At 38.7% G+C, this 15,874-nt stretch overlaps 1 protein-coding gene across 4 annotated transcripts; it reads right to left on the bottom strand.

Annotated features, from left to right (window-relative positions):
• Positions 1 to 2,174: 2,174 nt before the first annotated feature.
• On the bottom strand, positions 2,175 to 15,874 carry LOC133127443 (myosin-7-like). Of its 4 annotated transcripts, none has more exons than XM_061240356.1 (15): positions 15,792 to 15,874; positions 14,519 to 14,780; positions 14,149 to 14,197; positions 12,695 to 12,741; positions 12,424 to 12,487; positions 11,500 to 11,658; positions 10,924 to 11,041; positions 7,631 to 7,681; positions 7,457 to 7,531; positions 7,179 to 7,235; positions 7,007 to 7,066; positions 6,798 to 6,850; positions 6,214 to 6,325; positions 4,183 to 4,247; positions 2,175 to 4,023 (listed from the first exon to the last, which is right to left on the bottom strand). In XM_061240356.1, exons 2-15 carry the CDS (start codon positions 14,754 to 14,756, stop codon positions 3,807 to 3,809), a joined length of 1,365 nt encoding a protein of 454 aa, XP_061096340.1. In that variant the 5' UTR covers positions 14,757 to 14,780; positions 15,792 to 15,874; the 3' UTR covers positions 2,175 to 3,806. The 4 variants fall into 4 exon arrangements, with proteins under 4 accessions (XP_061096340.1, XP_061096341.1, XP_061096339.1 ...); XM_061240357.1 differs by lacking the exon at positions 15,792 to 15,874 and adding an exon at positions 15,746 to 15,784; XM_061240355.1 differs by lacking the exon at positions 15,792 to 15,874 and adding an exon at positions 15,605 to 15,740.

Below are 15,874 nucleotides of genomic sequence, written 5' to 3'. Positions count from 1 at the left end.
GCTGCTAGTAGCGCGAGCAAAGATTTTACATGATAGGCAAAGAGCCGTTGAACAGTAGGAAGAACCGAATGACCTTGTTCACGTGACTGATTGATTGATTGAATTTATTTAGTAAGAATCAATGTAAGTACCATATACGTACAGAAAGTAAATACATTTATAGACGATACAAAAGGTTTTGACTCTGGATTTAAAAATGGACTCAGATGGTTGAGACTATATATGCCAAGGTTCTTTCCAAAAGTGTGAACCGGAGTATGTGAAGGAAGACTGTCCAAATGATTTCAGAGGGTGTATAAAGAGGACCAGATCAGGTTTTGTGGCTGGATGACTTTAGAAAGAAAGAGGATGTTAGATATTGGGATGCTTTACCTTGGATGATGTTGTGTATGTGATGTGGTGTACTTTGAGGTGTTTGACACAGAACCTAACCGGCAACATCTTAATCTATTCAAACTATTTTGTCCTAGGTGGTTTGCAGACAATTTTGATATTTCCAAGAAGCGCTGGCGTAGTCAAAGTGACACTGAATTACAGCTGAGATTAAGAGCTTTTTTGTTTCCGTATCAAACTGTCTGGTCTGTGTATATAGAAACTTGAGTTTGGTGTTAGATGTGCTTATAACAGTGTCAGCAGTTTGACCCCCTGAGAGTGTTTGTTCAAGAACAACACCTAGATATTTAACCCAGGATTTACTGGATAAGGTTTGACCATCACAGGTGTCATCAATGGACTCTACATTATTGAGTCTTCCTTTGGAGCCAAACAGGATAGATTCTGCCTTCCCAAGATGAAGGGATAGATTATTATCCATAAGCCATTCACAGACGAACTGAAGTTCAGAAGACAGACGCTGTTGGATATCAACAGCATTTTTACCAGTAACAAGGGCCAAGTCATCAGCATACAATAGCAATGTACATTTAACTGCGGAGGGCATGTCATTAACATAAATGAGGAAAAGAAAAGGGTCTAATATTGAGCCCTGGGAGATGCCTCAGATCACACTTGCAGGTATGGAAAGTACGCCATCTATGTCCACATACTGGTGGCTATTACCTAAGTAGGCTCTGAACTCACAGCAGGTTTCTGAAGCCATAAGGCTTCAAGTTTCATTTTAAGACACTATGGTCCACAGTGTCAAAGGCAGAACAACACACAGATCACAAATTCTTATATGAGCACCAGTCAGGTTTCTGGTCCTCTTACTCCAGAGACACATGTTTAATCATCCTTTTCAATGAGTTTGCTGACAACGGTGGAATTGAGACAGGCCGATAATTGCCAGCTTCTGTTTTGCTGTTCTTGTGGATGGGAGTGGTTTCAGCAGATTTTAAATCCAAAGGAATCAGAGAGGGCAATCTATATCGGTAGCCTTCTTTGAATTTAGAGATTGAAGGATATTAAGGACTGAACCATTTCCTTTCCAGCATAATCATTGGATGAGCACACACTCACACACACGGAAACATGTTGACACACATACGCACACAACGTACATCATATAAGAACATTTCACCATTATCTGTTATCAGTATGTATGAAAAATGCCTTTTCATATCCCAATTACGATGTGCAGTGACATGTGCACGCACACACACCTAATCTTAAAGTTTGCATGACATTATAAAAAAATTTTTAATTATGTTTTTTTGTCTTTTTTAAATATGCTAAGAGCTTTGTTTCCATTGTACTTTGACTAACATAACATATTGTATTATATTATATTGATGAAATCTCTGTTAGCTTGTGGAACATTCAGGGTCTGTGCTCCTCAATCTTAAGAGCAAAAAGTACAAACCCAGATTTCCTGAGAAATAATAACGACCAAGACATCATTGTGCTGACCGAAACATGGTGTTGTGCACATGTGGATACCCAAAGTCCCTCTGGTTATGGGGAAATTGTACTGCCCTTGCAAAAGAAAAAAAAAAAAAGTTAAACATGACAGAGAGTCAGTTGGAGTTAATATTTGGTGCAGAGAAGGCACCAGTAGCTTCCCGACTAACCCAAATTAAAAAAGGACCAACACACATTTGGCTCAAGCTCAAAAATATTCAATATTCATTGTGACAATGACCTGTACATTTTTGCAGCATACACTCCCACCTTGGAGTCACAATATTATGACGATCAGTTCTATAGCAATCTCCACAGAGACCAGCCATTTCCAGGCTAGGGGAATGTGCTGCTGTGTGGGGATTTTAATGCCAGGAATTACCCTAATATTTATAATACTATTAAATATTAACTTTCATAACCAGTGTGATTAACCCAACTTTATAGTTGTATAAAAGTTAATTTTCTTCATATTTGTTTTAGTTTAGCTTCCTTTTGACTGTAGGCTATAGTTTGTATAGTCCCCTCCAAAAGTATTGGCACAGCAAGGCCAATTCCTTTGTTTTCACAATACACTGAATACATTTGGGGTTCAGATAAAAAGATGAACACAAGACAAGAGTTCAGAATGTGATCGGTTCTTTCTAAGCTTCAAAATGGCTTGCATTTCTCCCAAAGACAGCTCTCTGATTTTCATGTTGGTTTTCTAACACAAATTGAGTCTTCACAGGCATAACCAAAGGCTAAAACCAAGAGTAGACATTCAGAACTATTTATTGTTTAACCAATCAATCTATCAGGACACATCTGGGGAACAAGAAACGCCTGTCAGTCAAGTGTTCCAATACTTGCTCACCTAAAAATTGGGTAGTCTGATAAAAAATGTGATATGTTCCAAGTTGTTTGACCAAATTTTGAAAGAGGCTGCAGTAAAACAAATTTTGACCTCAAACTCAATTGTCTTCAGTATATAGCAAAAACAAAGAAATTGACCTTGCTGTTCCAATACCTTTGGAGGGGATTGTAATTATCATTATATGTGGATTTAAAGGGTCCAAAGTTTACACCAGTACAATTAATTGAATGCAATGAATGAAGTTTTCCCATAAGCTGTCATTATAGCAATGCTTGAAGAAATTGCCATGCAAAATGGAAGTACTCAAATTCTAAACTTCAGAAAAACCTTAATGGAATATTACCCCAGTAAGAGTCCTACTCATGTAAAAGTGTTAAAGTATACCTAAAATAATCCTAATTCATGCTACATGCATAGCCTGATTCTGCAGAGTAGGCTATTTGGTAACTGAAAGTATGAAAGTAGTGAGATTGTTGGTGCCAGACAGGGTAGTTTGAGTTGTATATCAGAAAATGCTCATCTCTGCTGGGATTTCCATGCACAAGTATCTAGAGTTTACAGAGAATGGTCCAAAAAAGAAAAGAAAAAATAAAACATCCAGTGAGCAGCATTTCTGTGAGCGAAAATGAGGTGAGAGGAGAATGGCCAGATGGGTTCAAGCTGACACAAAGGCGTCGTTCAAATAATAATAATTCAAATAACCAGAAGTTACAACAGTGGTATGCAGAAGAGCATCTCTGAACACACATTATGTCAAACCTTGAAGTGGATGGGCTAAAAATAAATTGTAAAGTCCAATAAATACCTAACAAAGAAAACACAGATTGAATTAGGTTTAAACATTGAAATATTTTTACAAATAAAATGCAAATACAACACCATATAGAAAATAATTGTAGAACAAAATAACCACAGGCTCAGCTAGATATTGACTTTCATAACTGTCTGGTTATAAAGTAAACGGTTACCTGTCAACATGAAACAGAAATTGACATATGTATTCAATGTGCAAAATGAGAGTGTAAGCTTTTTAACTATATGTTGTATACAGTATGTACCTTAAGTCTTTTGTATACAATAGTTTGAGCTTGCATTTTTGCGTGTGTGGTCTTCAGATGGGTGGGAGACCAATGTGATGGACAGAGCAGTATGGCTGGATCAAGCGGTGAGCAACGTTGACGATCATGTCCACGCAGCTCAGGCCTGGGTTGTCATAATAAATGGGTGCAATGGCAGTGGCCACACACAGGGGCACCAGCACACGGAAGCTCAGGACTCCTGCTGCATGAGCCCCTCTCCTCAGCCTGCTCCACTTTCTCTCCCACCATCTGAAAAACAGGAAGGGCAGTGCTCCAGACAAGAAAATACTGGCAAGGACATAAGGACAATTGACACAGCCAGTGAGTGATGACCAGGTCAACTATATGCCTGGGTTTGTGTAGGGATCTTTACAGGTTGTTTCAGGTGAAGCTACTCGAGCACATTACCCTAGATTTGGAATGCTGGAATCACTGGCAATTTCCACAACCTCTGTCTCTTCCTTAGATAGTTCCTTCAGGGGAATAAAAGATGATAATTCCTTAAAAACAACAACCTGCACTTATGGTTTTGTATGCACTCCATTTTAAGTATGCATTTCTTATTTACAGTCCCCTCCAAAAATATTGGAACACCAAGGACAATTCCATTGGTATACACTAAAAACAATTGAGTTTGAGGTCAAAAATGTACATGAGATGACAGATCCAAATTTAATCTTTCATTTCAAGTATTTTTATCTAGATTTGTTAAAACAACTTTCACCTTTTGTATCAGACCCATTTTTAAGTGCGCAAAAGTATTGGAACATGTGACTTACAGGTGTTTCTTGTTGGCCAGATGTGTCCTGTTAGATTGATTGGCTAAACAATAAATTAAGACCAGAGAGCTGTCTTAGGAAGAAGCTTAGAAAAGAGGGGAATGGCTTGAGCCATTGCGCAAGCATTGGGGATAGCTTGTACAACAATTTGGGATGTCCTGAAAAAGAAAGAAACAAAGCAAAAGACATCGAACAGGTCAACCAAGGAAAACAACAGCAGTTGATGACAAAATCTCCACAGGGTATCTCAACCATCTGAAGAAGACTCAGAGAGCAGAAATATAGAGGCTATACCACAAGATGCAAACCACTCATCAGTAGTAAGAATCGAAAGGCGAGATTATAATTTGCAAAGAAGTAGAGAGATAAGCCACAACATTTCCGGAACAAAGTTTTATGGACTGATTAGACCAAGATTAACCTTGACACCAAAGTGATGGAAAGGCCAAAGTGTGAAGAAAGAAGGGATCTACTCATGATCCAAAACACACAAGCTCATCTGTGAAGCACGGTGGAGGAAGTGTCATGGCCTGGGCCTGCATGGCTGATTCTGGAGTGGGCTCACTAATCTTTATTGATGATGAAACTCATGATGGTAGCAGCAGGATGAATTCAGAAGTGTGTAAAAAGTGTGTCTGTCTGCCAACTTACAGAGAAATTTGTCCAAACTAAAAGACAATGACCCAAAACACACTGCCAACACAACAAAGGACTTAATTACAGAGAAAATGCGGATGGTTTTTGACTGGCCAAGACCAGACCTTAACCCAATTGAGCATGCATTTTACCTCCTGAAGAAGAGATTTTAGAGATTTTTACTGCAGCCTCTTTCAGTTGTTGTTTGTTTTGGGTGGGTTTTCCAAAACAAACAACAATTGAAAGAGGCTGCAGTAAAAGCCTGGAAAAGCATCACAAAAGAAGACAGTTTAGTGATTTCAATGGGTCACAGGGTTAATGCAGTTATTGCAAGCAAGGGGTATGTTATCAAGGGATATGCTACCATGTGTTATTTATTTTCATTGACTTAAAAACTCTCTGTTCCAATACTATTGCTCGCCTAAAAATGTGCTCGTCTGATACCAAAGGCGCTATGTTCTAGGTAGTTTAACACATCTAGGTGTAAAAACCAGGAAATAAATTCAGAATTCTTGTCTCGTGTTCATCTTTTTATCTCAACCCAAATGTATGCAGTCTATTGCAAAAACAAAGGAATTGGCCTTGCTGTTCCAATACTTTTGAAAGGGACTATAAATAATGCAAGAACACTGCCAAAAGTGGAATGGGAAGCCAGATAAGAAACCGCTAAATTATGGTCAAAGGGTCAGCTTTAAAAAGTCCTATAGAAGATGGTCAAGAAACCCCTCCTTTTTTTAGGTAAAACCAAAAAAGTCTTGTTAATTCATTAAGACTTCCAAAAATAATGTACAGTAACCTGCAATATTTCAAACTGCCACAAGGTAGAGCCAAACCTACATTACAGTTTATGAATATTAATAAAGAGACTTACACAAGGATAGAGCATCCACGGCAACACTGGCAATCTTTTGCCTTAACCTTTACCTCTTTATAAATATTTGCAAGATGTATCTAATTGGAAATTTTAGTTACAACAGTAGAGAGACAGAAAAGAGCCTTCCTTCTCCAAAGCGACTGAGCACACCTGCACATTGACATGCTGCAGCAGCCTCAGCTCATCGCACAGGGAGACGCTGCTACTACGAGTGGTGGGGGAGAAAGTGCCATCCAGGTCCTGGAAACTTCCTTCTCCTGCACTGTAATGTACAGCATTAATAGCATTCATATGCATTGTTTTAAACATGTTTTGGGCATTTTCATGTTTTTTTTCTTTTTATCCCAATTTTAGGTGACCAATTGTCCAGCACTCCTTTGGAACGTGCACAGCTGAGCTGCATAGTTATTGTGCTGGAGGAGTTCACTTAATGCACAGCTGTTGCAGGCAGTCTGCAGGCCCTGACTGAACTGAGGACGTTGCTTGTTGCTGTGATGAAAGGTGAACAATCCTGCCAGCTGGAAACCATCTTCACAGAGCAATGCTGTGGCTGGTCACACCCCACCCACCCTCCCATGGAACTGCCTACCACAGCTGACACTAGCACAGTAAGAGACCAATGCAAGACCACTGGGCATGCCTGCACCAAAACTGTGCATCTCAGCAGCACAAATCACCCAACAGCTGTGGTTTGATGAGTCTGTACATATATAAACTGTAACTACTGCACATACATTAAAGCTTCGGCCAACTGGTCCTCCAGGTCCTTCAGCTTCTCTTTCAGATCCTGGACAAAAAAATTTAAACACTGAAAATGTGCGGGTGTTGCCTCGTAAAAATAATATACTAATACTATACTAATATATAAAAATATACAGATATAAAGAAAGCCAGAGTGCGTTGTGAACAAAAAGAGTTATTATTATGATCAAACTTGACCTACTTGGACAATTAAAGAGTATTCTGCCTGGGAGCTTTCCAACTGTTCAATCTGGAAATCTTTCTGAAATAAATACATAAGTAAACAAATCACAAAATGATTTTATCTTGATATAATAGTACAGTCATAACATTTTCACTGTACTAATTATATGTTCTTATAAATACATGCATACCGTCTGAATAACTTCTGCTTTGTGGTCAAGAGTTAATCTTGTTTCTTCCATGTCTTTCTGGAAGACACACACCATTTATCATTTACAGCAGTAGTGAAAGCAATTTATTCAAAAATTAGATTTGGATATAATTTCTGGAGTAACACAGAACCAGTGTAACAAATTCATTGTAATGATTATTCCTTAAATTGCTAGAAACACATGTGTGAAACTCAAGGCAGAAAAATGTGTTATCATACTGCAGTGTTTGGGAAATTGGACACTGTTTATTGTGGCACCTCTAAGTCTTGCAGGAGGCTACTAAGGCGAATAATCTTCTCCCTGTCCATTTGCTTCTCAGAGGTATTACACATCTGTATAAAATAAAACAAAACCACTTCATTTTCATCACGCAAATCAAGTAGAGAAATGGCAGTCACAGAAAGAAACAAAGATAGGAATATAGCACACACCTCATTGATGAGAGTTTCGAGCTGGCATTTCAGTATTTCATTTTCTTTTTCCTGCCATAGGAGATATGATTAATTTCATGAGACCCACTAAAACTGGTTGTTGCACAAAGATGGGCAAACACTCCACCCAGCACTGATGATGTAGTGCTACTTCGTCTATACAGCTGTCTGCTTGCCTGCCTGTCTGTATGCATGTGCACTTGTGTATACAAACACTGAGCTCCATAACGTTTGGGACAAAAAATGTTTTTTCAATTTGGCTCTGCACTGCAAAATGTCTTATCTGTAATCAAACAATTCACTTGCGGTTAAGTGAAGAATCTCAGCTTTTGTTAAAGCATATACAGTCAGATCCATAAATATTGGGACATCGACACAATTCTCATCTTTTTGGCTCGATACACCACCACAATGGATTTGAAATGAAACGAACAAGATATGCTTTAACTGCAGACTTTCAGCTTTAATTTAAGGGTATTTACATCCAAATCAGTTGAACGGTGTAGGAATTACAACAGTTTCTATATGTGCCTCCCACTTTTTAAGGGACCAAAAGTAATGGGACAAACTAACAATCATAAATCAAACTTTCACTTTTTAATACTGGGTTGCAAATCCTTTGCAGTCAATTACAGCCTGAAGTCTGGAACGCATAGACATCACCATGCATTTCACTTGCTGAAGACAAAACTGAAGGGAAAATGCCCCAAGAACAAATTAAAGCTGAAAGTCTGCAGTTAAAGCACATCTTGTTCGTTTCATTTCAAATCCACTGTGGTGGTGTATAGAGCCAAAAAGATGAGAATTGTGTCGATGTCCCAATATTTATGGACCTGACTGTATTTATATTTTCATATCACCAATTAGAAATTACATCCCCTTATGTACCCTCCATTTCAGGGCACAATATTTTTGGCTCTGATTAGTCAGGTGTCTTCAATTGCTTCCTTAGCGCAGTTATAAGATTCAAGTCTAGTCTTGATTCAAGGTTTCAAAGATACAGCCTTTAAAGTATGTTAATGGTGTTTGTCAACCTGAGGACCAGATTTGTGCAAATCAAGCTCAGAAAGACAAAAAACACATCGGCCAAACCTTAGGCTTACCAAAAACAACTGCTTGGAACATCATTGACTCCTTATGGGCGGATGCAACCTGCACGTTACATATCCCTTAACAGATGGATGTGACACCAGCATTGTATTTGATCATATGAGTGTTTTTCAGGACACATGACTGCTGAAATGCATTGTGATTCCTAGGCCTCTCTATGGGTTTTCTATAGGGTGCCTAAGTCTACAATATGAGCAGGAACCGGGACAGAGGAACCAAATGCAGACTCAGGGTTAACGTAAAAAGCAGGCATTATTCACAACGGGCAGACCAATAACGTAATCCAAAATAGGCAATGGTCAAAATAAGTAGCGTACTGTTTCAGAAGTGTTGTGGTAAAGCAATTAAATGTTTTATATTTTATTTAATTATGACTATGGTACCGTATGATGGATTTTGTGTTTCTGAATGTCATTTAGGACAGAATTATCTCTAATATAATTGTCAAATATTTGTGTAAGCCTACAGTTACATCAATGTAGATTTCACAATACATTGAGTCAGAATCAATTCCGTTTCATTACTGAAATACAAATTTGTTTTGTATGCATAAGTTACATACGAGGTCAGTCATTTGGTCATTTGTATCACTATAATCCATTACAGGAGAATAACAACTGTTTTGTTTCTTGTTGGATCTCTTAGGCAAGTACCAGATCTTATCTCCAGTACAAAAACCCTTAAAAACTTTCAATGATTGCCAACTTGCTTCCTTGATAGCTACAAATCATCTATTTATCTATCATCCATCCATTCATTCATTCAGAGGGCAGCCCGTAGCGTAGTGGTTAAGGTACATGACTGGGACACGCAAGGTTGGGGGTTCGATCCCTAGTGTAGCCACAATAAGATCCGCACAGCCATTAGGCCCTTGAGCAAGGCCCTTAACCCTGCAATCCAGAAGAGGATTGTCTCCTGCTTAGTCTCATCAACTGTACGTCGCTCTGGATAAGAGCTTCTGCCAAATGCCATTAATGTAATGTTAATAGTAGTGATCACTCTTCATTTTTATTGTAAATTATGCTCCCAATGCAATTATGTAGTGGTACTCTACTACTGCATTTGGACCAAAATACAGGGTTATGCATATGGAGGGGCAGCCCAATATAACACCCTTTCATGGGGCCCACAATTTCTAGCCATTCCCCAAGCAGACCCTATACCGATGACTGCTACTTATACAGGGTATACCTGACTTGGAATGGCCTAAAAAGCTATTGCAGCACAGGTTCTGGATTCAGTCGGACTCTGCTGACTGCTGAAACCAGAATACAACTAGATTTCCAAAATGCAGAGAAGGTAAGGTCCACCCAGACTTAAATAAGGAACTGCTGTAGCTAAAGCAATGGCATCATAAAATAGGTGTCAAATACAGATAGAACCATAGGTTTTAACACATAATGGTATATCATGTGGCCATATTGATTGTAAATTTCATATGGAAAAAAGGAATAAATGCAAATAAACCCACTCCAGCTGGTTATACGGTTAACCAAATTGTTTGATTGCAAAAGAGCCAAATCAAGAAAAAATATGTATTTGTTTCAAACATTATGGAGCTCACTGTATGTGTGTATCTCCTCCAAAAGTAGTGGAACAGCAAGGTCAATTCCTTTGTTTTTGCTATACACTGAAGACAATTGAGTTTGAGGTCAAAATATGTACATGAGATGACAAATACGAATTTCTGCTTTTATTTCCTGGTATTTTTATCAAGATTTTATCAAGAAGGAATATACCAACATTTTGGGAAATATACCCTTTTTCTAACTTACCCAGAGTGAGACAAGATTTTCATGTTAGCATAACGTGTTAGCTTAGCATAAAGACTTGAAGTAAGTAGCCTACCTCCTTCAAAGTGAAGAAATACACAACTCTGAAGCTGTCTTATTTACACAAGGTATCATGTGTATTTTTTTTAAACAAGAGACGTAGTTTTCAGAGAAGTTAGACGGTTGGAACTATACAAGTATCTGTCTTCCGCTGGTTGAGCGCAGTGTGCTCAAACAAATTATTTTGAAATTCATAATTTGCTTGTCAAGAGGTCACAATGCTTGTGGCAATAGTAAGAGCTTGGCAGCATCATTACACAGGTTGTTTTTAGCACACCTGATGACATTTTTCAGCATTAACTATCGTTTAGTATTTAAAGAAATGTTTAAGGAACATAGCCCACCACGCACCATCTGTTTTATGCTGGTCTCCAACTTGCCTTTGGCCATGGCCTGCTCTACCAGGGAGCCACGCAGTTCCTCCACTTCATCCATCAGCTGCTTTGCATCATCCACAGCCTGTTTCATCCTGTACACAGCACCCACAGACAGCTGTTGCCCTTCAGCAATAAATACCACCTCAGGCCAAATCAGCCCGGTCCCGGAAGGCTGTGCTCCATCATTTGCCGTTTACACAGCGCATGCTATCATTATTGGGCAGATAAACCCAGGATGTTCACGTGCCTGCCTGGAGTTCAGAGCCAGGCAGACACCTGGGCCGTCTGGAAATAGGATTGAAAACCTGGACAGCTTTTGTACAGTCTCAGCAAAACCAAAACCTTTGAAATTAGTAAATGCAAGGCATGTAACATGCAGATGGCTTTCGCATGTGTAATGGAGGTAGCTTATAGGTTTCGTCCCACTTACTGCCTGGGCATTAGTTTGACAGCTAATCATTGGATGGACGGCCAAAATGAAAGAGTCCGATTGGGAATCTGGCCTGAACATGAAGTGCACACAGGAAAAAAGCCTGGATAACATCGTCACCCTTTGACTTGGTTCCTCAGCATGCTATTCTCGGAGTGTAGGACGGAATTGGAATCCTCTGCCACATCCAGCCTTTCCTGTAGATCAGCATTCATCTTCTTCAGGCAGTTTTTTGTATGCACCAATTCGGTGACCACATCACTCTTTCCCTCCGTGCTTCTATTAGAAGGGGAAAACATATACTTGTTGAGCTTCATCTATACAATCCCATTCACAGAACATATTTGATATTTTCTACTTCCAGAATCCACAGTGAGCATGGTTTTGGTAGTTACTGTGGTATATATTAAGCATCAGCAAGGTTATAAGAAATCAATTGCATGGCAACATCAGTTTATATCAGTTTAAACATTCCCATCTATTCCTATGAAGGGAATAATTGGGTGGAATTCAATTTATTACTGGGCTCTAAGCTATTTGGTCCAGGTCCTTCCTGACATCATGAATTTGAATATTTTTTAATCAAACATTTTTTTTGTCAATATTACAGTATAAGTGGTGTTTTTTAAATTTAATTTAGTCTACTGACTATATTCAACATTCTTATCATTTGAAAATCAAATTTCCTGACCCAAGTCAATTCTTAAGTGTAATTCACAATCCATGGCAAGATCAGCGATTCATATATTTCACAGTTCATGTGCTTTGCTATAATATCAGAGGCAATATTAGCTCAGGAGGTAAGGGTGACTTGATTCCCCACCCTGGGTGTGTCGAAAGGAGCAAGACACCTAACGTCCAATTGCTCCCGAGGAGCCTTGCATGGCAGCCTGCTGCCGTTGGTGTGTGAGTGTATGTGTGAATGAGAGGCGTCAATTGTAAGTCGCTTTGGATAAAAGCGCTATATAGATGCAGTCCATATACCACACAATTCTATTTTTAAAAGGAGTAAATATGAAGAACTGAAAGGTTTGCCACACTTACAGTTCAGAGGAGACTAAACTGAGCTCTTCCTTTGCTGCATCATCCTGCTCATGTACTCTGGTCTCTGGAAGGATGTGGAGGTGGCAAATTAAACAGATGGAAAAATCCAAGCACATAACAACCTACCCAATTGCTGGTGGAATGAGATACAACATGTATTCACAAAGCTTCTGCAAAGTCCAAGTTACTCCTAGTAAAATGTGTAACATGAGTATGCAGAGAAACGTATGATAGTTAAGTCCAACTTGGGTTTTACAGGAGTCATTTCAACCTTCATATTTGAAGGCATCGCCTTCATCGTCCTCATCTGCCAAGAACCTGCAATACAGCACGAAATCGGTGTAAGGGAAGCAATGCAATGATACTTTCTGAGCCACAGCAGAAAGAAGCGTCACATCAGAACGTCACAAAATGTATTTTCAGAAGTGGAAAATCCAGGTTCATAAAATAAAATCCACCCCAGTATTTTGCTAATTAGCACACTTCTCCAGCCTGGTAGGGTAGGGTACATGACTGGGACCTGGAAGGTTGGTGGTTCAAGCCTCAGTGTGGTAATGATAAGAGCCGCACTGCTGTTGAGCCCTTCACCCTGCATTGCTCCAGGAGGGATTGTCCCCTGCTTAGCCTAATCAGCATCAGCTAAATAATTTCATTACTCCATATAAAGTGTATAACATATTTAAAATGATACTGCCTATAGCTGTAGCATATAATAACAAATAATCTATGCAGTAATAATGTTTAAAAGATTAACAATCAGAAAAACTTGGATATTCTAAAGTATAAAAGACGCAAGTGCTCTCTGTTCTCATTCTGGCCATTTTATGGCTACAGCCAGAAGGTAATGGTTTGTATTTAAGGAATTACAAATGAGAATGGTTGGCCAGAATCTTGTGAATGAGGTTAGGTTCAGGCAAGGACATTATGCACTTCAGCAGGACCTTGCTACCAACAGTGCAGTTGATAAGTATTTGGATAGTGACAGAAGTTTTGTTGTTTTGGCTCTGTACTCCACCACAATGGATTTCAAATTAACCACTCAATATGAGGATAAAATACAGTTTCTGCTTTACTTTTGTAATTAGTCAAATATTTGAAGGCATGACACTGACAAGGGGTGATTATATGAAAATAGCTATTCTAAAAATGTATACCAAGATATTCAGCAATAACAAGCTCACTGAACAACAGATATTTCAACTATATGACACTAACTGAGGAATGGCATGGAAAATAGGCTACCTTTAGACAGAGTTGCCCACTAATAACTAATTCGCGCTTTCTCCAAAGTGAAAAAAAAAAAGTTTTGTAATAAAAGTCACTAGCAATAAAAATACAGATTCTACTCAGATGTCTATGGGTTGTATGCTTCAGGTAGTTATCCAATCCAAAGTAATTGCAATGAGTAGTCAATATTAAAATGATTTAAAATTATATGAATTTGTCCATTTACTTTTTTCCCCTTAAATGGGGTACTGACAGTCCTTTTAAGCTGCCCTTTAGTTTCACAGTTGTTGCTCCATTTCAAATCTAATGAGGTGGAGTATAGAAATAGTGTCAATGTCCAAATACTAACAGGCTGCACTGTACTTTAATTATTCTGTCAAATCTGATACTGAAAGCAAAACGTCAACAATGCTCTGTAATGCAACTGTTGAAAACAAAACCAACATGGTTTTCATACGTTTTAAAGTTATAACTTATGTTCTAAGTTCACTGGGTCACCTGAGCTGGTCTGTGCTGTCATAAACTGTTCTCCGTATCAGACCTTTACCTACACAAAGTGACAAATAAAGGCATTCAAACACACTAAAAAATGTTTAATCGGATGAACATAAAATCCTAAAAGTTTAGGCTACTTAAATTTTGTCGCTTTCCTCCATTGAAATTTTTTAGGATCATTCAAATGAATGTTTTAGCTGAAAAGATAATCAGTCTCAATTTAGCATGTCGGGATTTCATTTACTATTAAATACTTTCAGTCACAAATTATTAATAACTATGCTTAAATGTCAAGAAATATTAATTCCTTGAACCACGCTAATTTGACACAGCTAGTTCTAAACAAAAATGCATCATTCGAATTGTTTCTTACCATCTGATTGCTGTGAACAGGATAGAGGTGTAACGAGCAATCCCCCTTCGTCTTCCCACAAGCAGGCTTCATCTGCGCGTAGACGAATCCATTTGGATTGTGTCATATTTTCATCTTGGTGCTGTTTTACCTGTAGAACGTTTAGAAATGCCGGGAGATCGTGTACCAGGTCTGCTCTTGTCCTGCTTTGACACTGACCGTCAATCTCGTTTGGAGGCGAGGTGCTTATCCGAAGCATGCTTCCTGGTCGTTAAAGCGCCGCCTAAAAATGTCACAAAACGTGAGAAACCCTCCTGTCAGAAGTTCCATTTGAAGTGCGATTCACAGTGTTTAATCTGACCATGAGCCTAAAACTTGGTCCGCTAACATACACCTCAGCTGCGAACATAAACTTCCGAACAGAACACGGGGAAGCGACTGCGACGTCCGTTCAATGATAGTTTTTCTACTGAGGAATATGTTTTATGATTATGGTTGCTTATTGGCTTTAAATAAACACCAATATCAACACTTTGAATCATGTGCATTGGACCAATAATTATAGAGAAAAACACAAATAACTACACAACGTCGCTGTATTTGGAAGACCGTGTTAAGCTCCGAACTTTTTCATGATGTACCGAACAGCGCCTGAAGCACAACTACTACAGTTTTTCCACACTGTTATGCAGTCAAATCTTTAAAGCGTTATTTGGTTAATCTTAACAAGCTAGACTAACGTTCCCTAGTGTGTGTATCATTTCCCGCCATGGTCAAAACTGAAACCGTTCCTAAGTTAGCACAGTTAGCAACTCAAAGATAGCAAATTAATTAAGTTAGCCTAACGAATGTTTAACAAAATCAACATTGACAAGTAACGTTCGACGAAACGTAGCTAGATAGCTGCTAGCTTAGCGAACTACTTCTTAGCGTCGTTAGCTGACTTAATTGAAACACCACAACCCGTTAGCTTGGTAGCTATAAATTATAACTAATGCATTGCTTAACACTGCCCATTTTCTCAGTAACATAAACCTAATTTGTAAGATAGTAAAATACTGTAACTGGTATAATACAGAAACCACTAAACCGTATCTCATCACTCACATTCAAGTTAGCTAATGTAATGTTCACTAATTTGGCAAGTCTAATATAGCTAGCTAGCGAAGTTGCACACACATCATTTAGCTAGCCAACGCGGGAACAGTTTGTAAGGCATGCTCGCTAAAGTTAGCAAATTAGCATAACCTTGCTCTATCCGGTCCGTCCTCAAAATAGAAAGGTTACCCCTTACCTTCATCTCGACTGAAACAATGATGGATGTGTTATTTAGATTCTATGTGTTCCGAACAAAAACGGGGAAGCGGCCGTTTCCAC

This window comes from Conger conger, chromosome 4 (assembly GCF_963514075.1).
Source record: "Conger conger chromosome 4, fConCon1.1, whole genome shotgun sequence".
Lineage (NCBI taxonomy): Eukaryota > Metazoa > Chordata > Actinopteri > Anguilliformes > Congridae > Conger > Conger conger.
This window is presented reverse-complemented; position numbering and strand designations above follow the sequence as displayed.

What these genes read in the sequence shown, in the direction of transcription:
- LOC133127443 (XM_061240356.1), bottom strand. Translation starts at nt 14,756, where the DNA reads ATGCTTCGGATAAGCACCTCGCCTCCAAACGAGATTGACGGTCAGTGT. An exon ending in CTGTTCACAGCAATCAGATG is followed by an intron (nt 14,198 to 14,518) that starts GTAAGAAACAAT and finishes CACTTTGTGTAG; the next exon opens with GTAAAGGTCTGATACGGAGA. An exon ending in TCCAGCATTCCAAATCTAGG is followed by an intron (nt 4,024 to 4,182) that starts GTAATGTGCTCG and finishes CCTGTTTTTCAG; the next exon opens with ATGGTGGGAGAGAAAGTGGA.